The sequence below is a fragment of the Hipposideros armiger genome, unplaced genomic scaffold (genome assembly GCF_001890085.2).
Source record: "Hipposideros armiger isolate ML-2016 unplaced genomic scaffold, ASM189008v1 scaffold_45, whole genome shotgun sequence".
NCBI classification, from domain to species: Eukaryota; Metazoa; Chordata; class Mammalia; order Chiroptera; family Hipposideridae; genus Hipposideros; species Hipposideros armiger.
The window spans coordinates 803507-826442 of record NW_017731395.1 but is presented as its reverse complement, the minus strand read 5'-3'; the positions used below and the strand labels follow the sequence as shown (position 1 = coordinate 826442).

General features: G+C 40.6%; 1 protein-coding gene across 2 annotated transcripts in view; it reads left to right on the top strand.

The window, feature by feature from the left end:
* The window catches only part of GPATCH2 (G-patch domain containing 2), a 139476-nt gene extending 133626 nt beyond the window's left edge, over nt 1-5850 (top strand). For both annotated transcript variants that reach the window (XM_019639633.1, XM_019639634.1), the window contains exon 10: nt 3113-5850. In XM_019639633.1, the coding sequence (XP_019495178.1) occupies nt 3113-3333 (221 nt within the window). In that variant the 3' untranslated portion in view covers nt 3334-5850. The remainder of the gene's footprint in view (nt 1-3112) is intronic.
* Nucleotides 5851-22936: the final 17086 nt, after the last annotated feature.

Below are 22936 nucleotides of genomic sequence, written 5' to 3'. Positions count from 1 at the left end.
ACTTAAAGGATTTAGCGCTGTCAGGAGCAAAAGAAAAGGAAATTATGGTTGGAGTACGAGGTGCTGAGATGGAGTTGTTCCCTCCCATGTCTTAATCTCATAAAAAAAAAATGGGGGTGAAAGACCAACAGATCTCACTCTAGAATCATTTTCCATGAAAAATGAATATCTGTTGCGTGTTTGTTTTTTTTTAAGGTTGTACAGAAAATCCATTGCTTTTTTGTTCCCTTTTTTAGGAATCTGTGTTTCTACGTGGAAAGATTTAGCATTTGAGAAATTTCGTGTTCCTCCTGTTTTTGTTTTCTTGTTGTTGTTGTTGTTGTTGTTGTTTCTCTTCCAAGTACAAGATAATACTTTATTAAGAAGAGACATGAAACCAGCATGTGAAAAAGAGAGAGAATGGACTCTTGTCTACCTTTTCAAGAATGCAAGCAGGGGGAAGAATCGGGATGCCACTCCTGGGCCACCATGCTTGAAATATCAGTATTTTAAAATGATGATAGTGAAACAATTATTTAAGAATTATGATGGCAAATCAATTATCATTTGTTCACTTTGGAACTGAAAACTTACCACAATTTAGCAGTTTTTGTGGGGATGTTTTAAATTGGCCTCATATATTTTTTCTTAAACATTAAACACATTTTATATCTGAACTTTACATACATATATGCACACACACACACATTTTGTGTACACATATATGCATACAGAGATTGTACACACACACACATTTTTCCCTTGTGAAGCAGTAAATAATGTTAGTCAAGCATTTTTCCTTGATATTAATTGTTGCCATTCAAGCTGTTTGCAGTTGAAGGTTTTTTTCTATTACATGTTAAGATACTTATTTCAGTGAGCTAAGAGGCAGTTGGATAAATCCCCCACCAAGTCATTATTGTGCTAACCTTACTCCCTATCAGGGATTTAGCAAATGGCAACACCATCTCTTCTATTCTCGGTTCTAAAGCACACTGAAGACTGAGATTACCACAGTGTTCAATAAAGAGCTTTGAAAATCCACTGATGATAACTCCATGGTAAATACGACAGTGTCGGGATGAAAACTCATCTCGAGCACTTTGCATATTTCTTCTTCTGTAAGCCAGAATCACGAGGAATAACCCACTGGCTATGCCCCCAGGATGCCAGACGCAAGTTACCAGACAAGGTAGACTGTTGGTTGAACCCTGGCATTTCTTTTACTATTTATTTTTTTCCTGTGAAATGACTATGCCAGAGAATAATACATGGACGTGTAAAGAACAATAATAAACTGGCCATTTGCGTAACCACCACCCAGGTCAAGAAATAGAACGCTATATTCTGTGATCCCACAAGGTAATATTTGTGTTATTGTTATTGGTGCTTGAGGAGCCTTCTGTGCCTTGTGTCACCCTCCTAAACAGCTTAGGGAGGGAGTAGGACAGAGTCCCAACTATACATGCAGCCATCATCCCGAGTCAGGGAGGAAAAAATGATGATGATGATGATGATGATGATGATGATGATGAAGATGATGATGATGGAAAAGGGGTGAAGGGGCCGGGAGATGGTGCCAGAGAGACATCTAACCAACAAGTCTTTGAGAATGATTTTGTCATCAACTTTCCATTTCAACATTCAAACTATGTAGGAAGACACAGCCCAACTTCAGAGCAGAAGGAAGCTGGACCCGGGGCCCAGGGAGGGCGCGGTGGGCAAACGCTACAGCCCTGTGAGCTTGGAACCTGCGTTCTGGGGAAGCCTTGGTATAGGAGATTAGGCTGAATATGTTCTCACTTAAACAAAGGCTGTTTCAAGACACCCTCACCCCTTTTTTTCCTACACAACCTCCGATATTAGTTGGATTATCACTTCTTTCTTCTGCAAGGAGCGTAACCCTAAGAAATGCTCTGGGAACTGAGATACTTCTGATAGTTTGTGTCTGGTCATCTCCAGATTTGCTACGTTCCCTTTTCATACACCATAATCTAATAGCTGCTGCTACACAATGAACAGAAATGGACCAGTCACGGAGAGCCTACCTGTGCCAGAGCTGAGGCAGACAGACCCAGGCCAAGCCTGCAGCTGAAGGAAAGCACTCAGGGTCTTGTGATGCCCTGACTTTTACGACACTTGTTCATTTCTCAGAAGATATTTAGTACGTCTGCATTTTCCCCTAGAATCAGATGCTCAGTAGATATGCTCAAGTTTTTCCACAGGAGCCTATGAGACAGTTTAAATTAAAAATAAGTCTTTGAAAATGTCATCGAATACAAAATGCTTACAGTAGATGCTTCTCTCAGTGTCTCTGCTGAGATGATGGGGAAACAACTGCTATTCCTAAAACTCACGGTAAGCGCTAGCCAACCTCCTTTTCCAAGCTAAGGAAGGAAGGTAGGTAGGAACAGAGGGACGGAGGTAAATGAGAAGGACTAGTTCTTTCAAGGTGTTATATGCAACTTCCTTTCCTCTATTTTCTCCTCCTTGCCTGCGTCTCTGGTCGCTAAGCCATAGAAATGGAAGGCAGAGGAAGAAGAACATGAAAGGATGTACAAGTTACAGATGAATAACAAATAACAACAGGAAGCTTATAACTGTGTCAGCCATCCCTGGACATTAAGGATGCCATCAATGGTCCTTTTTGTTTGGTTTGGTTTTAGTTTTGGTTTCATTGACTGTCAAGGCCCTGGGCAAACGTGAGATACTACGATGTAAGCTGGTGATTTTCAGAATCAGCCATGAGGCTAACATGATGATGAAAGGAATTGTCTTTGTAAAGTACTTGGTCATTTACTGAGCACCTTCTGCCCGTATATGGTCACATCTGGCCCTGACAACTTCCTGGTAGGCAGGCAGTGTACATTCCTTTACTCCTGTTCTTTATATGAAGAAAACAAAAGCCCAGGGGGTTAAAGAGCTTCATCAGCTACTAAGCGGTAAAGCTGAAACTAACCGAGATGGTTTTTCCAACGATTCCTCTGCTACAAGTCACTTAACCCAAAGATGGACAAACAGCTCCCCCCGGGTACGTTGTTGAAAGGAAAACGTAAGAGAACATGGTTTTCTTAGTCTGGGAAGATTTCCATCTGTGTCCCTACTAATATCTTTGGTCCTCTTATAATTTCAGGGTTTGTGGGAGAAAACGCCCAGCCCATCTTAGAAAACAACATTGGAAACCGGATGCTGCAAAATATGGGCTGGACGCCTGGCTCGGGCCTTGGACGCGATGGCAAGGGGATTGCTGAGCCAATTCAAGCCTTGCAGAGGCCAAAAGGGCTAGGACTCGGATATCCTCTCCCAAAAAGCCCTCCTGCAGCCACGACCCCCACACCAGGAAAATCCGCCTAAGGAGAAAAGCCAAGAAGAAACAAACGTCCTACACTTTCTATTCACTCTATACATCCCATTGTTCTACAAGTACAACATGGCTTCTGTTTTTGAAGCAGAAATCTACGTGGCCCCGAACTTGTCACTCTAGCTTCCTAACTGCGCCCGGTCCTGCCACGGTGATAGAAAATGGGGGTCTCATCCCAGTTCATGGTGCTAACGTCCAAATCTTGACCTTTTCAAATTTTTTTGGCAATTTTCAGCTGTGTGTAGGTATAAACAACAGCGCATCTCTTATTTATTTGGATCTCGTACATTAATAACATCTAATGCTTTTTGTAGCTTGATTCATTCATGTATGCGTGCGACGCCCGAGCAAATGTGAGCGTACCCGTGGGTTTCTAAAGTGGGACGGGCCCGAAAGGACTGGGTTTCATAGCACCCCCATCGATGGTAACCCAACAGACCTGTCATCGCATCATTGAAGTCCTAAGCAAATCTTTGATTGACAGGCTTCCGAACTTCGTATTTCTTGAACTTGTTTGTTTGTTTTTGTTTAGCGAGTTTTCTCAAATGGGATAATACCCATGAATCTCCTTGGACAATGTAGTATGAAGTTCACAGTTGACAAACCGCCATTAATGTCTCCCCCTGACATTTTCACAAAAATGAACCTCACTGTTACCACCAGAGTGCCCTCAACATGACTTTAGTGCATATTTTATCAATTTTACCTCATTTAGAACATAAAATAATTATTGAAAGAAAAATGTATTTTTCAAATTCATCATGCCTGAACTGTAAATTCTATTAATCTAGACTTACTTCTACCTCTCCCTTCCCAAAGGTTGATATTACTTCTTTTAACATCAACTCAACTGTAGTAAACTGATTTTAAATTTTAACCATTGGTGTAAGTTAGAATATGGAATCAATTTATATTAAGATTTAAATGGATCTCCTAAGAATTCGGATTTCTGGCAGTGATCCAATCCATTTGCATGATAAATGAAAATGAATGGTACCGACTTGCCCTTTTCTGACATCTAAGCAGTTACTTTAAACCCAAGCAAAGCAAGTCATTTTATGATGTGCCTCGTGTTGTTATTTCGAATCACCTGCTTCATAATGTCAAAGATTCTAGAAGATGTGAATTTGTCATCATCTTCATTATTACGGACTAACGATAGTATTCTATTTGTAATAGCCCTTATTGGTTGAGTCAAGGCCAAGATAACACATGTGAATCACCTTTATAATGGTTTTTTTTTAAGGCTTTGTTTTGTATTTTTTTTAAGAGCAATTTTAGCTTCACTGCAAAATTAAGGCAAAGTCACAGACATTTCTCATAATCTGCTCTGCCCCCACGCATGCATAGTCTCCCCTCCCCATCAACTTCCCCCTCCAGAGGGTTGCATGTGTTACAGCTGATAAACCCACAGGGCACGTCATTATCCCCCAAAGCCCATGATTGACATGACAGTTCACTCTTGGTGTGGTACATTGCTATAGACTGGGACAAATGTATAATGACAGGTATCTTACAGAGTAGTTCTACTGCCCCCAAAATTCCTCTGTGCTCCACTGTAATCGGTTTTTGAAAATTTGCCAATCAGGAGTTTTTTAAAGGGGAAGAAGAGGTTTGTGCATGCAATAGACCCTTCCCAGGTGGTCTCCCAGGTGTGGGGGGAAGGTCAGCTGCTATTTGAAAGCCTTGATGGTTTGCCAAATGGATCCATTTCTTTTAAGAATTACCTTCTCTCTTAGGGTTATTTTGGTAAGATGACAGGTCAGGGAGAGGAACTATAAACTACCAGGGGAGCTGCTCTTTTGAAGCATTCTTATTGGATAAAGTAACCCTGATGTACGATTACTTTCTACCAATTTGTTACTTAGAAATTAGACATTTTTTTTAAAAAAATGCTTTTTCTTGCTCATTCTCGATATAAGCGGGAAAAGCTGGGGGGAACTGTATACCAGTTTAAAGCTTCTTTATGGTAGTTTATAGTGCTCTAGGTTCTGTTCAGAACATTTTTCTTAAAATTCCAGTATTTTCTGAAAATCAGAAGATCTTCTAAAATCTCAGCATTTTGGAAAGCCAAATGTGGAGCCGCGAGTACCACACAATAAGGTTACGGCAAGACTGACCCCAGACTCCTGAGGACTCGCTGCTGTTTTTCACTTCGCCAGGTGAACCCTCCTAGTGAGACAGAGCAGAACATATACCACCTGGCCCGGGGGCTGGGGGTGGGGCAACTCCTCAATTAAATGCCGCCGTCTTCACGAATACTTTTTGTTGTGGTTCTGGCCACTACTACTCTTCTGAAGCAGCCCCTCTAACACGCTCACTCCACTTGGGTGCGGTTCTCTACACCCCTCCATCAAAATCCATTTTTATCTTTTCAGCTTATAGAAGAAAGGTCTTAAATCTTGACATCTGAAGCCCTCTGTGTGGCTCACAGAGGACTTAGATATTTCTTTTTTTTTTAAGATTTTTATTGGGAAATTGGGGGGATGGGAACGGCGCTTGGGGAATTGGGGAAAGGGGACCGGACAAGTTGCTGTCCTTTCGTTCTTCAGTCTAGTTGTGGAGGATGTTGCTTCACTGGCCCAAGTTGGCACCATCATTGTGCTCTTCCCAGGCGAGGCAGATCAGTCACCGGCTTCTGGACGGCCGCTCACGCAGCTGCTGGCTACACGCGGTAGCCCATGGCAACCCACTGCCACAGGGGTAAAGCCTCCGCTGTCGCAGGCGACTCACTGTTGTTCAGCATCTTAGCTGTGGAGGGCAGTGTCACTGGCCCTCATATGTGGGATCCGAACCGGGGCCCTCTGGCGTCCCAAGCCAGTTCTTAACCATCACGCCACTCGGCCGGCCCTAGATATGTCTTCATCTATGGAAGTGTTGAACTATTCAGAAGACATGACTCAATACTCAAAGTAGAGAAGCGGTACCATCCAAGCTTCTCCATGTTCCACACACACAGCAGGAGTGCGGACGCCCCTTGAAAAGAGCAATTCAACTTTTTGTCTTTATGTAGTTGTTATACTTGATATTGACCAGACTGTGTTCAATATCCCCTTTTCCCTCTTTCCATTCTTCTTCCCTCCCTCCTTTCCTTCTTTCTTTCCCTCGTTCCTTCTTTCCTTCTCCCCAAATATAATTCTTAAGGCTATGTTCCCCTCAAATTTGTTTGCTTTCACTGTTAAATTATACGGTACCCCCTTTAAAGGACAATTCATTGCTAATTAAAATTCACTAATTAATTAGTCAACATTTGAATGCATAGGTTTCGTAACTCACACTGTGGCTATCAAACAGACGTTAAGACAGTAGGGTTTAAGATAAACATAGCGTGTATATATAGGCGTGTTTACAGAGCACTATGTATGCAATATACAAACAATTGCAAAATACTGCATTTTATGCATATGCCTATTTTAACATTGTGACTTGATATTCTTGTAATTAACTGAACTGACAATGGCTTCTCTTCAGTATATTTTCATTTTGAGCAGATATTCAGTGAAAGAGAAAAATTACCAGACATGCTTTTTAAAATCATTTTCTAAAAAAAAAAAAAACAATAACAGTGACCTAAATTGATATAGTAAAAGGAAGTTGTTTAGCAAGGAATATTTTGGATTTTTTTTTTAAGATTTTTTTTTCTTTTGATAGGAAGGTATACTAACAGTACAACAAAGAATGAAAGAATAAACATATGTTTAAGAATGTTATTTATAAGCAATCATTGTTTCATGCTTTAAATGTTTCCCTCTTACCTTAAACTAATAAAAAATAAAGTTGAAAGTACTTAAAAAAATTTTTTTTAACTGCTCTCGACAATGAACATGTAACAGTGCAGTTAAATTCATTGTTAATCTTTAAGCCATGGGAAATTTTCGATATTTTTTCAAAAAAATTTTAGAGAAAAGTCTTGCTAAACAAATTTGACTTACATTTAGTCACAGCTGATTGTGACCTGTTTTACCATATTTTCCTGTTTTGGTTTGTTTTCTTTGACGTTGGGCTACATTAACTGGTGTAAGGTCTCTTTCCACTCATATCCTGTGATTCTAACATAGCAAGTCCAAGTCTTCTCTCTGACTACTTGAAATATCACAGCTACTCCGTGTCTTTCTGGGAAATTGTGCCTCTCATAAACAAGCGGGGCTATTTTTAATATCTTGTATTACCCATTAAAGTGTTGAGGTTTATCTTTTCCCCAAAAAAATCTAAGTAGGCTTAATGGAGGAAGTCGGGTTTTTTTCTTTTTTTTTTTTTTTTAATCCAATAGGTATTAAATACTCATTTATTTAACAGGCTTGCAGTAATATATACTCAACTGACAAGTGGACCATGAAGGCTCCTTCTGCTGGGTTGCTACTAAGCAAAGACTCATTACTTCAAACACCTGACATTTTAAGTAGATCTAGATTTGTCTCCAGCGAGTCAGCGCCACTAACTGCCATGACTATGATCTACTGTTGTCACTTTTCCTTTATCTGTACATTAGAGGGGTCTTCTGTCTCTGAATTGTCACAGTTTAAATCACTCTCAGATTCACAGACCTCTCTCCTGTTGCATTATCAGCATGTCCTGTGCCTTAATCTTTCAAGGATGAAGTTAAGTAACAATTGAAGGCTATTTTTGTGTTTTTTTACTTTTTTTTTCTTTGAATTTTCAGAATAAATCACTAGCGTTTTAAATGCATGTATAATACTTGATGTTTCAGCTGTAAGATGGGAGGGACAAGACTGTATTATGATAGCATCCTACGTAAAAAGATTACCCAAAACTATTTTCTACCTGTTTCCACCTTCCTAGGAAATTTCAAAGAAATCATTTCTTTCTGAAGCCAGCATTCTTTAATAAAAGCAGAAAGGATGAGAAATAGTATAGTAACTCATTTTATGCTTAGAAATATGCTTCCCGAAAGCAAACACATTCTTATATCCCTTACTGAGGTGAATTTCTTCAGATGTCAGAATTTCATAGTTATGATGAGCCAATGAGTTTGGGGGGCGGGGAAATTCAAGATTCTGTTAGATGGCTGCGTGGCTAATCTGTAATTCGAAAGTTCGTTATGCACAGCTGTAATTCGTTATGGAGAGGACAGATAACCCCCATTCCATGTACGAGGCATGCAGTTCACAAAATAATTTTTAAGTGGATGTGAAGCGCTTGGCAGCACACAACAGAGATGCGAAATGCAAAGTGCAAAACCACAGTCTTTCTAATGCAATGGCCAGTGTCTTCAGGTCCTCAGCAGGAAGAACAGCGGTCCATATTCTGTAAGGCCCTCCCACACCTGTCCATGCCCATCCTTTCCCTGTACCACCTCTAACAACTTTCCACACAGCTCACTCAGCCTACTGCATGTATTTTCATATACGGGACAGCCTTCCAGAAAGGGGGAAACGCTCGCCAAGCACACAGGACACGGCACGTTTGGACTCCCACGCCATTGTGCTTCTCCATCAGGTGCGGTAACAACTCAGCTACAAACAAGCAGCAGCAGGTTCTACCCCCACTCACTGAATAATAGTCTGCACCGCGGTGACAGATGTGCAATATAGCAGCTTCTTCAGGAAAAAATTAACAGTTTGTCCAGCATGTCAGCTCGCTCTTTTTAGTGCTTGGGAGGTCTTGGCCCCATTATGGATGATTTAGAAATTGAGGCAAGCAAGGACCAGCTGCCTGCACTGAGCCTTCGTTAGTCGCCCTCATCTGCATTCCAGGACTCACTCACGTCCAGAAATTGGTGGAGCCCCTCTGGCCACAAGATGAGTGTGGGCTGACAATGCCTTGATTTGTTGAGAGAGAGAATAAATGGTTTTTTTCAGAAGATGAGGAAATATCACCATTACTGGCCAATTTACAGCATTTTATCTGTTCTTCAAACATGTCACTTTTGTTATTGTTGCATGGTAATTACATAGTGCAACGGAAAGAAAAACAAATTCTGGTTACGTATTCAGATGGATTGCAAAATCACATCATCCTGATAAATGCCCATTTGTGATACACATGGATGAAAGGTTCATTTTAATTTTGAATGGCTAGCTCAACCATAAATAGGATATAGGATTAAATTTCAGAGACTCTGATTACATGAAAGCAAACAGCCTTTCTCTTCACTTTTGCAGATCCAGGAAATTTCAGGGACATACTGGGAGGCATGTTCACCAAGAGGATTTTCCTGAGACAATAACAAAAAGTAAATTCAGGATTGCATTGTGAAACAAATGAAAACTTGGAGTGAAGCCAGAGAGCTGTCTTGTGGAGATCGGTCTGTCCTAAAGGCGTCTCAAAAACCAAGTGGGCCTACAGTGGGTGAAATATTTCCAGCCTGGAGGGCTAGCCCTGCATTTTGAAGCTCACGCATATGTTCCTGAGCGTTTCTACTCTCACCAAACATTTGGAAACTAGAAATCAAATGCTTTTTCTTGCATTTGTTCCTCTTGCTGAGATTATTTTTCCCCCCATCTCCACTTCCCATTATTGTAAAACAACGTTGCCTGTGGAGCTTAGCTGAGCATGCAGATCATGAAAAGCACAGAGATGAAAAGGATCGAGGGGTCCAGCTCCCCAGGACTGCTCCTTAAACTGTCAGGTGTGTGAAGTAATGAATCTTTGCTTAGTAAGAACCCAGCAGAAGGAGCCTTCATGGTCCACTTGTCAGGTGAGTATATATTACTGTAAATCTGTTAAATAAATGAGGATTTAATACCTGTTGGCTCCCCAGTTTGCTGTGGCAGGGGACGAGAGAAGAGGCACTGAACTGCTTTGGCCCAGGGGTGACTTGTGTCACCTCTGTTCAGAATCCATGGGCCAGAACTGGTCACACCGGCCCAACTGGTTTTCAGGGAGCTGAAACAAGTGGAGAAGCACAAGGATATTTGTGAGCACTAACTATTCCTGCCTTAGTTATTTTTTAAGCCATCATTATACTATTTCTACCTAGTCTTAACATGATATACCCAGACTATTAAATACCAAGGCAGCACCTACCATATTTCATTGAATCTAAGATGCCAACAATTTTATTTTTTAAAAGGATTTTATTGGGGAACAGTGTGTTTTTCCAGGACCCATCAGCTCCAAGTCAAATAAGTGTCTTCAGTCTAGTTGTGGAGGGCGCAGCTCCATGGCCCATGTGGGGATCGAACCAGTAACCTTGGTGTTATGAGCACTGCACTCTAACTACCTGAGCTAACCGGCCGCCCCCTAAGATGCTAACAATTTTAAGATGCACCTTAATTGTATGCACCCTTGAGAAAGAAAAAAATAAAACACAAACTATGATCCATCACCCATGTCAAGATGCACCCCAATTTCAGAAATGCTAAAATGTGAAAAAATTGTGAAGTATGTCCATAAGTATCAAAAGAGTTGTGCAGACAAAAAAAAAAAATGTTACGGGATGTCAGGCAAACCTACATGGATAGGTAGAGCAGCTTCTTGAAGAATGATAGGGTTTGACTAGAAAAAAAAAAAAGAGGTTCATTTTTACCAATAGCTACTACTGGGAATGTGGACATTCTATGATGTAAAGGGCACAGGCACTGGAGTTCGTCCAGGCTGGAGTCCATGTCCAGCATCAATGCCTTCCGCGTGATCTGGAGCTAATCTCACACATTTCAGGCTCCTGTGCTGAAATTAGGAATCAGAAGCGCTACCTCACTGAGAGATGAGTGTTACATGTAATAATGCACATAAAATACCCTAGGGCAGCGCCTGGCACATAGCGTGTGCTTCACATTAGGTGCCATTTCTTCTCCTGTTTCTAATGAAGTGATAAATTGTTCTTGTTGACTCTTCGGGTTGGAGAGAAAGAAGGTCAGAGAGAAGCGTTAACAGATTTTTAGTACTTTGCTAACAGCTCTCAATAAAGACAGTGAGAGTAGACAATCTTCCTGATATCATAGTCGTTGATGGGCATACCCTTAATAATAACCTTCGGCCATGGCTCCCAATATTAGGTTTTAAAAAATCCACTCAGCCAAAACCTATCAGCAATAAAATACGGAATTCAACCACCTGCATTCAACGATTTCTTACCAGTGGTCTGAAAATCCTCCAGGAACCACTGGTCAAGGCCTTTGGAACCCACCCTGGCTCGCTCTTGTATGAGCTGTTCATCTCCCAGAACCGGGACACACAGAGCCCAGTGAGAATGTAGTTCATCGGCCCAGGACTAGTGCTAACACTTGGACAAATCCCCCAGGTAGGCTGCTTGCATAAGATGCTTAGGTTGAAACTGTGTCTTTTCACAGAATCCTTTTGAGACTGCATTCTAGAAGAGCACCTACCAAACTTCAGAGTACTAAGATTCACCAGGGAGCGCTTTAAAAATTAGGATTCTTAAACTCCACTCTCAGAGGCACCTGAGGATGAGTATGCAGTTGAGAGAGACTGTCCTAGAAGAACCAGATTGGGCAAGGTCCTAACCTTGGCAAACATCCTAACCTTGGCGGACCCTGTGGGTCATCTGTCCTAGCTCGCATCTTCTGGGAACTGTTCTCAATGCCACCACCCCTCCACGCTCTCCCTTAGACAATTCCTGGGAATCTGGAATCAACTAAGGTTTCATTCTGGCTTTGGTGTGACTGGTCTCTTCTTGAACGGAAGAAGCCATTGGACCAGGAAGCCAAGGAAGTCAGTATAAAAATGAGGTCAAGGATGGAGCAGAGAATGAGGATGGAAGAAAATGCCTGGGTTTTCTACAGCCCTGGAGCCCGGTTGAAGGTTGTTAGATGTTCTCTTCACAAAAGAGAGGAGGACCGATACTGGAAGGGTAGAGGAAGTAACACTGTTCTGTAGAGTGTAACATCTCTCTCCATGGAACTGGGCTTTTACACCATTGGGCAGGATACTTAGCCTGTGAGTTTAAACATCTTATTAGCAAACCGATAAATCAGAGGGTGAATCATTCACATCACACAGATTTTTCATGTTGAAAAAAGAGCACAGGATCCCTTTAGGTAGCGTTTTCTCTGCGCTTATTTACAGATCATTAGCTACTTAACAGGGAAAACGTAAAAGCTGAAGTGCCTAAGCCCGTATTTATTAAATTTCCATCACAGAATCAGATAAAGCAAATCTAAAGTCATAATGACAGTTAATTGTCCAGTTTTTAGATTTTTATGTTCACAGACAGAAAGCTACAATAACAGTCTGTCCAGGTTAATACAGGAGTCCTGCCTTCTATCATGGTTATAATTCTTTTCAGAGGCTTATTTTCAGTCCAGTAAGATGCCCTTTACACGATAATAAATGCTCCTTTTTTGTACAAGTTAACTTAAGCTTTCTGCTATTTTCATATAGTACTATTATTTTTCTCGATGTTGACTAATATTTAAATACATTATAAAACACCATAATTTGACCACCTGAATGTTTCTCTGATTGTGCAATCGTCTAAGAATTTATAGTTTTAAAAGAGCTAGTACACCTTATAATGCTTTAATCAAGTCCCACCTTGTGGCAATGGAGTATTTTAAATTACTTGGCCTCGTTTTTCCTTTTCTTTTCTTTTTAAACTGAGCCCGACTCTATCAAATTCTAACCCAGTAATTCCTATCTGTAGAAGAGGCCCATTACTTCAAGGGACTCTCATAAACTGGGAGAAACATTCTGAATATTAGTTACTTTTTAAATATTTTAATGAATATATAACATACAATATTTTTCCCAGAGCGGTTTAACAATTTTTATGTGCCCCAGAGTACAGGAGAGTATGGTAAATCTGTAAAATATGATTAGAAGTCACTCCCCTCAGTTTTTCTACCTCATCTTATAGCTACTTGCTGATCAGACAACAGCGCCACTGTTGTTGAGCTGTCACGGCTAAGATGGTACCCCTCGAATCAGAAGCAGCGTTGTTCACACACCCAGCTCACCACCTGCCTCCAGCCTATCAGACAGAGTTCCAGGGCGCCCTATACAGGAAGAAAGCAAGTTCTGAAAAAAGGAAAAAAAGGCAGAGAGCAGATAGCATCCGTTTAGTTCTGATGGTTGGCTTTCCTTTTACATTTGGGATCCAGAGGCAAAAAATTACAGCAGGAGCACTGGACTAGGAGCTGACAGACCTGAATTCAAATTTGGTCCATCCCTTACCCGATCAGGACCCTCACCTGACTATCCAGGTTTCTGTATCCAGATTTATAAAATGAAGAGATTACATGGGGAAAGGAATTGATGTTTCTGAGTGCTTACTCTGTGCTGGAGATTGCGTACATAATTTCCAAATGCACTTCACAGAAAGGTATTACTACAGCTCGGTGGTCCTTCTCAGTCATAAAGATTAGATGACACTTAACTTTGATAATGCACGCTAATTGGTAAAAAAATAATAATAATAATTCTTCAAGTAGCAGAAAGTCCAAATTATTTAATACTTAAGGACAGGCAATGTTACCGTTTACAGGTAAATTACTAACACTGAATAAAATTTTATTTATTAATATTCAAATTAGTGTTTGTATGCAAACAGCATTTGAATAGGATCAAGAGTTTTGAAAATTGTATTTTCCCTAAGTACTTTATTTCCCCTGTAACCACTTTCTGCTATTAATTTACTTGATAAAAATATCATTATAATGCACAGGCATACTAGCCCACCCCATGTCTCAATTATTGCAAATTCAAATTTTACGGGGTCCATATAAATAACATTTGACAATATCCCCGGGTATATGTCTCATGTCATGTCAGGCTTCTAATCACTGATACAGGATAACACTCACTTGACAATATAACCTTGGGCAAGAGCCACGCGTGATTTCCCAGAACAAGGAAGAAGAAAGTGATGGGGTTTTTTTCTTTTAAAGAACTGGGGTCCAGGGTAGTGACCTTAACTCCATATACAGTTTGAAGGATTGGAACAGATTCAGAAAAAAAAGACAAATGATTAAAGGCTAAAGGGACTGACTTTAAGAAAAAAACATAGGCAATGAATAATGTAGTTTGCTAAATAATAACCACAGAGAGAGTTTAAGAATCCTAAGAATATGTAAAGACGCACACATTCAGAAGGAAGGGAATTATTTCAAGAATTCCTTTTGTTCCAGAGCGGGGAGGGGGGGGGAGTATGGATTAGTTGATTTCAATTTTTTTTTGTAAAGGAAAATGGTGTTTGAGTAACAGAAAGCAGAGAGGCAGCTATTTTGATGGATAACATTAGCCAAAGGAGCTCTCGCGAAATCTCAGTCTGAATTAACTGAAGCCCTTTGTGAATCCTTGAAGGCAACAATACAGCCCAGCTCTGGGGTGGTGAGCGGGAACAGTCTAACACACCTGAGACTCCACCATCTCTCCACTTCCGGACCACGCAGGTTGGAGGCTGTGCCAGGCCACGTTTTGGGGGCCTCTCTACACTGAGCACGGCCACTCTGTCCACTCTGCAGCATGAGCAGCAGAGAGTTTGGCTGTGACCCTTTCTGGGTCTATTCTTTAATCTGACTTTTGTGGCTGTGAAAATAAAGCCAAGTACCTCACACTCACAGGTCATTAGGCTAAGTAAACTGCTCATTACAGAGCGAAATGAGACCAGTGATAGTCATATTCTACCCATGCAGACTGTGTCTACTTCCCACCATCTAATTAAATGCTACTTGCTAAGTATTGAGGGAGCATCTACCATATGCTTATCGCTGAGCTGGACATGGTGAGGCTTCATAAGAATTTCACAGTGTACTAGCTGCCCACACGGGACTTGGAGTCTTTTTTCAAAACACCCAACATATATTCAAGAAGGATGTTTAAATATTTTATAATGGGACTGGCACAGGCACTGGCCAGGGAGAGTGGATGCCCATCTTATCGGAATGGATGCCAGCTCGAAACAATTGACATAGCGTAATGGTGCACGTTGGTGGTACCAGCCCCACTTACATCTGATTTTTTTCGGTGGGAGAAAAACAAAACCAGCTATGTCTAAAATGTTATATTGAACACGACCAAATGCCAGTACATACGATGGGACATAAATGCTGTGTCTGCTGCCTTTCTCTGTCCATGGTAGACGACATCAATCAATACCTGTGCTCTGTGATGGACCCAGGCACAGAGTCCTTAGTGGTCAAAGTTAACTCTTGTGATGTCCAAAATCCCTTGCAGACACGGTAAGCGTTGGTCACAGAAAGGGGCTAATATCAAGATAACCCTCCACACCAATCTCTCCAATGGTACTTTCTTGATAATATTCAAGAACCTTCTCTTGCTTGTCCCTTAATTGAGTGAGTCTCCCTTCTTTCAAATGTGCACATAGAGTTTTTCCCACGTCTGCTCCTTTGTCTATGGCCTTCCGCTCATCTGGCTAAAAAGAATCCCTAGTAATCCACGTCCATTTAGAATCAGGTTATATCTCACTTCTTTCTACCCATCTTCAGCACTGACTAACAGAGTAAAAATATTTAACTATCACAAAAAGTATGTACCCATTTTTAGTGACACCATACACAATTGATCCATAATTGAAATTGGACTGACTGACTGAATGAATGAATGAATGAACGAAAAAGAGAAGTTCTACAGGCCCACAGCGTATATGCAAAAATCAGGAATGATTCAAATTGCCACGGATTTTTGAGAACGCCAAAAGTCGGAATAGCTGCCTGCACAATTTGATTTAAGGGAAAGTGCTTTTTCAAGCCAAAGCAGTAGAAATGAGTGTAAATATTTCACACAGGTCTGCCTCCGGCCGATTTTCTTAACTAAAAGGAAAAGTTCACAGAAATCCGTATAAATTGTCTGCCAGGGGTGAAAGAAAACCTGAAATCACCTTCCCTCCAGTGAGTGTAATTTCTTCACAAGGCTGGCTGGCATTTTATGAAAGTTTACCTGGTGTCAAGCCTGCTGATAGCTATGTTGTCCTGATTTAGAAATAAAGGATTGACTCAGAGGTGTCTCTACAATCATCCTGCACGATGATAAATCCCAACTTTAACACCCAAATAGGAGGTGAACCATTAGCTCTGGCTGCTGTTTGGACCTCATGCTTAACTCAATCTTCAGGTTGTCAGTGGGGCTGGAGGAGGGGGGTCACTGGGCATGTTCCTGGATGGGCTTAACCAATCCAGGCCGTCCTCGCTCTCTGCTTGATGCTGGGGGCCGCCTGTGGAGGGTGCCCCCAGCGCCAGCCCTGTGTGAATGAATGGTCCATCAGTCCACAAAGTGGTTTTTGAAATCTGAATAAGAGCTGAGCTATCATCTACGAAATTGTGGCTCATCGAGTAGAAATTATGAAGAGATCCTGTTTTTCACTTTGTGCTATTGGCAAGCATCCTTAGTGAAACTGACTCTTCCCATAATAAGCTGTCATTGGATCCAATTGTTTTGGAATGCGGTCTCGGTGTTTGATTGCAGGGTCTGCAGGCTTCAGACAGTAGGAATGCAATGCTTAAGCTTCTTCACTTATTGCCTGCTGGTGCACAAATACAGGATTTGGCAATTTAGCCTCCAGTCTTAGCCTCTCCTGCTACAAACACCCACTCTGGGAGGTACTAGCAATGCGGCTTTCCACAGGCTTGGAGACAAGAGGGAGCCCGCAAAGCTGAAATCAGAGCCGAGGTGTGGGTCGGCCTCATGCATAATCAACCCACAAAATACGGTCTGATGGACCCCTTGCTACAGTTGAACTATGGACTCCCACCACTTAAATAAAATAAATAAATAAATAAATAACAGTCAAATCCTCATAAACGCTGAAAAGAAGCAGCTGGTCACCCAAAAACCACTTTAATAATAGGAATGAAAATAAAACCAAAGCTGGACACAAAAAGGCTTATATCCGTTAAAAAAAAAAAAGAATAAAGTAAATAAGGGGGGCCCAAGCCACATCTGTTTCATGCATGCCTGTAGCAGAGGAAGCAGGAGAAAGAAAGACATTTCAAAATCAGAAACCATCCTGACACCCCCCAGATGATAGCACCCTATATGAACACACTCCATCAGGATAGGGGTAGCATTATTTCAAGTTCCTCTTGTCGTAGAAGAATCTCTGTATGATGAAAATATTGATGGAATGGTCTTCTTTGTATAGGGCCGTGCATGCTGACCCTGCTTGGTAGCCTAGTCCTCACTGAATTTTGTCAAAGAAAACGTTTTCTGTTAAATATTAAATACAGTCCCAGGTCCTTGATCATTTAGCCACCTCTCTATTTAACGAGGCTAGGGTCACTTTTACGGAACACTGATTAACCATGACAAGGTTTGAGTGCACGTGTGATGCAAACAATGACTGACCAAATTCGGTGTGTTGATAAAACTGTGTCGGCCACATTTGGGGCTTAGATCAGTGTAAAACCTGCAGTGTTGGGAAACTTTGAGGGCAGTCCACTGACCTTGCTTTCTTTCTGCCCTCATGTGATGTTCAATCTAATAAGGAAAGATGAGAGTAAGATTTTGAGATCTGGCACTGTCTACTAGCAAAAGTAACAGTTCATGATCAGAGCCCTGGCCTGGGACACACTGGGTCATCTTGGATGGCCGGATTCGAAGACTTGCTTTTCTCTTTTTCCTGGTCACATTTTCCCAGTGAGTTATAATGAAGATAAATGAAGTAATATCATGTAAAACATTTTGAAAATGGAAGTGCTCTATAGCTGTATGCAAGAGTTTATGCCAAGCACCCCCAAAATTTATATAAAACTATAGATGTTTAAAAATTAAAGACATCTGGTTACAGAGGTGATTAAAACAGGTATGCCTGCTGAACCTTGAAAATGACTCCTTCCAGACACAGAGATGGATGTATGTAGACATTGTAGATGGAGTGAACAGAACGAAAATAGAGGTGAGGAAATGTATAGGTGGTGTGATCAAAATCTATTGTGTTTCCCCAAAAATAAGACCGGGTCTTATATTAATTTTTGCTCCAACAATCTACATTTATTCATTTGTTCATGTACAAAAATCTACATTTATTCAAACAGTCATGTCTGGCTGACAATCTTAACTGGGGCTTAGGTTTGGGGTAGGGCATATATTACAAGCATCCTGAAAAATCATGCTATTGCTCATTTTCCAGTTAGGTCTTATTTTTGGGGAAACATGGTAGAAAGTAGTCTCATTTTTTGAGAGCATGGGATATCTCATATTAATTAAGAAAATTGTTGTTTAGGGTGTCCACATTTTCAATAGCAGAATTTCCCATCCTTTCATTTCAAATGTTACAGCAGTACCAACAACTCCGATGTCACATGTCACATCTCAATGGGTAAACATTTACAGCTCAATGTGTATGTTAGCTTTTTTACACAACAGTTCCCACTGTAGATCTTAGCTGTTCTTTGCTATCATGGCTGATTTTTTATGTTAATGTTTCGATTGTTTTAATATTCTTGCTTTTCTCTCATTCATATTCTAAGAGATTATTGTTAGAGCCAACTCATTTGATTTATCATTGAGAGAAAGCACTTGCTCAAAAAGTCAGCACGGGATATTAAATGATGATTGCCTGCAATGAATTCCTTCTCAACATCTGCAAAGACAATTTTGCCTTTTCTTCTTCCACTTAACTCTAAATGAGAGATCTTAAATATACTTAAATAGGCTTCATATCGGCTTACAGAATATCTTCTTAAAAGCCAGGATGGCAAAAACAGTAAAGCTTCTAGTCCTTATTTTTCTTGGTTAAAGTTAAAACACCCACATGGGTGCCAATGTAACAATGAAGTATGATACATATAATCGTTCATTGAAATCCTAGCTAATACTATATAATTAAAATATTTCTCTTCCTTTTCATAACATTTTACATTATATTTTACATTGATCATTTAGCCACTGCTCTTAATTTCAAAGAATATTTACTTCTTCTTGACCATTGAATCATGTGCATACAAACAGGAAAGAAGTTGCTATTTTAAAATAAACTTTTAAATTTGTTAAACCCCCCTCCAAATGGAAATGTTTGCATTAGAAATACTATGTGATGTGACAATTCCAACGTATTTTTATTGTGTGTACTGCAGGATTAATTCCTAATAGTTGGCTGGTATTTCATAACATTGAAGTAATACAAAATAGGATAAACCTAAGTTAAAGTGACAACTCAAAAGAAAACGTGACATAAGCAAAAAAATAATTATTTTATCTTTAGAAGAGACATTATCGTGGATAGCAAATAATCCAAAAAGTTACTTTCATTGGTTTTTGTCACCTTTGTGATTGTATCTGTTATTTTATTTGATGCTGTCATTCAATAACCATTTTTTGCCCACTACCGTATGCTAGCCATAATACGGGGATCTGAGTAGGAGAGGCAGAAATATAAAACTAAATCAGCTACATTCCTTGACTTAGATAATCACAAATAATCATAGAAGAACCAAGTACATTAATAAATAATTGTAATAGAATTTGATCCAAACTATAAGATAGGTTCATACAAAACATTCCATAAGGGCACAGGAGGGAACAGCCTACTCTGTGTTCATATGCGATGACATTTTGGCTGGATCATAAAGAATGAGTGGGGACATGGCAAACAGAGATGGACGATCAAGAATTATTCAAGGAAAAGGTAATGACTCAGACAACAGTACAGAGCTGTGAGAGCATGGTATATTTTTAAGAAGGATACATTGGTACGAGTGGAAAGAAGGGATTGGGAAAGTAGTGGCAGGAGATGATGATGGTGGAGGTAGAATGAGAGCAGACAGAGAAGAACCACGCCTTCCATCCCAGGAAGACTGGAAATCTGTTGTCAGTGAGGAGCGGGAGTCAGTGAAGTTTTTCAAGCGGCGAGAGGACAGGCTGGTCACTGTGATGACCATGACAATGGGAATCCCTAACACTTACAAAGCACACACTCCATTGCTCCATGCGTCATACTAGGATTCATCCCTATGACAACTCCTCATGGCAATTCCATCAGATTGGTATTGCAACATCTCTATGTTACAGACAGGAAAATGCAGACATGGAAAATTACAAGGAGCATACCTGTGATTTAGGCCCAAGAGTCTAGTGCCCACATGCCTAACCACTAGCCAATCACGCATCATCACCCTCTGGTTTTAGAATAACCCTGGCAGTGGTCTGCAGGATGGACTGAGTGGCAGAGGGAAGGAACATGTTTGGGAGACAACGCATTCATTCCATAACTATATACAGTGCCTACAGTTCGTCAGTGTCTAATTTAGATACTGGCGATAAGAGTTGTGGATAAGATAATGTCCCCCTTTTTATAGAGTTATTATTATAGACTCATCTAAAAATGGTAAGTGTCTAAGTCAGAGGTAATGTTAGATCAAGGATAGGGAACCAAATCAAGAGGTATTTAGGCGCATGAACGGACAGGCCTTGGAGACATGTGAAAAGCGAGCGAGCACGGCAAGGTGGAAATCCAAGAAGACTCTGAGCTTCCTAAATTGGGCCACTGGTCACATCATGATATTGATTTAAAGCAAGATCCATTTAGGAAAAAGACAAAGGCTTGGAGACATATTTAATGAAGATACCTTTGGGACAGCCACACGAGCCTTTCCCAATATTTCTAAGCAAATATTTTTAAATACTTTCATGCCATTTTATATCCTCCCTTGCCAATATAAGGAGTCGTAAGATTATCATGCACACATTAGCGCTGTGTGAATACCACAACCTATGCTTATTAAGTGTTGATTGAGGTCAAGATCAGGGTTAGGCACCTGGGAAAAACGTGGTAAGCCACAGAGACTGGCCCCGCCCTCAACTCAAGGCGGTAGACCAAGGCATGTAAGTGCCTCAGGTCCCCTTAAAATGAACACAAGAGATGTTTACAAATGAAAAACGAAAAACATCACAGTGCAATTAAAACAGGACTGGAGGCCCTCGCTGGGTCAGGACATTTGAGGGCCACATGTGATGTTGAAAGTGAATGGGATCAAGTGGACAGAAGATTTGCAAAAGAAACTGCAGCTCAATCATTAGGAAATATGTGCTCTTCCCGGGAGCACTGGAAAAGTTCTGAGGCCGGCGTCAGCCAACCAGGAGCAAGGTGAGCTGTGTCTAACAGGCGGGTTAAGTCATTTAAAAACTTCATGTCAAACAACCAGAGGGTAAGGGAGGAGGAGCACTAGAACAGGGTAAAGGGGGTCAAATATATGGTGATGGACGGAGAACTGACTCTGGGTGGTGAACGCACAATGTGATATATAGATGATGAATTACAGAACTGTATACCTGAAATCTATGTAACTTTGCTAACAACTGTCACCCAAATAAACTTTAATCAAAAAACAAACAAAAACCAATCAGACTCATTGTTCCCTGTCACCTAAACAGCAGCCTGAACGGAAAAGCAGGTTGCTGTGACCTAGAGGTGATGAAGTGGTCCCTACTGAGGGTTCCCTGAGACGAACCTGAGACCGAAGCCCCCTTAACCTGGGCAGCCCGCGCCCACCTGCTCACTCCTCATACATGGAGACCCACCTCTCTCAATGCCCCACCCACAGACTCCGAGCCCACAGCGCAAGTGCTGTCCCACGACTCAGCAGAGCCTTCACAGAGCTCTCCACTTAGAAACAAGCGCAAGGGTCCCTGACGGGAGGAAAGGGAACAGCACGATTTTAGTCCAGATGGAATAAATCCTTTAATGGCCGGAGACATAAACAGCGTGGATTCTGGGAACAGACTGGCCTGGATGTAAATGCTGGTTCAGTCGCTTGCTGTCCCTATGTCCTTGGGTAAGTTACTCAACCTCTCTTGGTCTGTTTCTTCATATATAAAACGGGAATAAAAATAGCGTCTACCTGAGAGGGTTTAGTAAGCTGTGGATGGTGTTTTAAGCGAATGAATCACTTACGCAGAATAATATTCATATTAGAAGCTCATTTATGTTTTATGAAGAAAGATCTTATATCTTTATATTCATAGTCGAATGAACATGGGGAAAAATGTGAGAGGGTGCTTGGAGAGGGGTCCCCGTTATCTCAGGTGGTTACAACTACAGTGAGGATCACGTACTACTGACTTGTCCATCTTTTCATGGAAGACATTAAATTTTGTAACATAAAACACATTTTTAAAAGGACAGAAAATTCATAGTTTTTTAAAAAACTAAAATTAGATATGGATATATCATATATATGTGTGTGTGTGTGTGTGTGTGTGTGTGTGTGTCTGTGTGCCTGTGTGTGTGTGTATAGTTTGCTCGTTTAAAGAAAAAACTTGGAGGACTGAAATGTCATCAAACAACCTGACCTAAAATAACAATTTGAGGCCTGTAATTTGTACTTTGTGATGTTTCATTTTATTTCGTTTAATGGCATGACATTGTGCCTATCACAAATATCTAACAGGAAATTAAAAAGAGTAACAATGAACTAAGTGGCAAAACTCTATCATCTAAACGTGCATCTCTTTTTATTTTAATAGCATGTTCCCACTAAGAGAAAAGGCGCCAGGCTGTCATGGAGAAAAATCTCAGAAATACCAGAAAATCACAAAGAAAAATGGGAAAATTTCCTTCATCCTACTTTCTACATCCATTTTTTTGACAGTATAGTATACATATCCTTCCAGGCATCCATTAATATCTATAGCTGTATCTATATCTGTATCTGTATCTATATCTGTACCTATATCTATGTCTATATCTATATCATCTATCTATGTGTATCTATATCTATA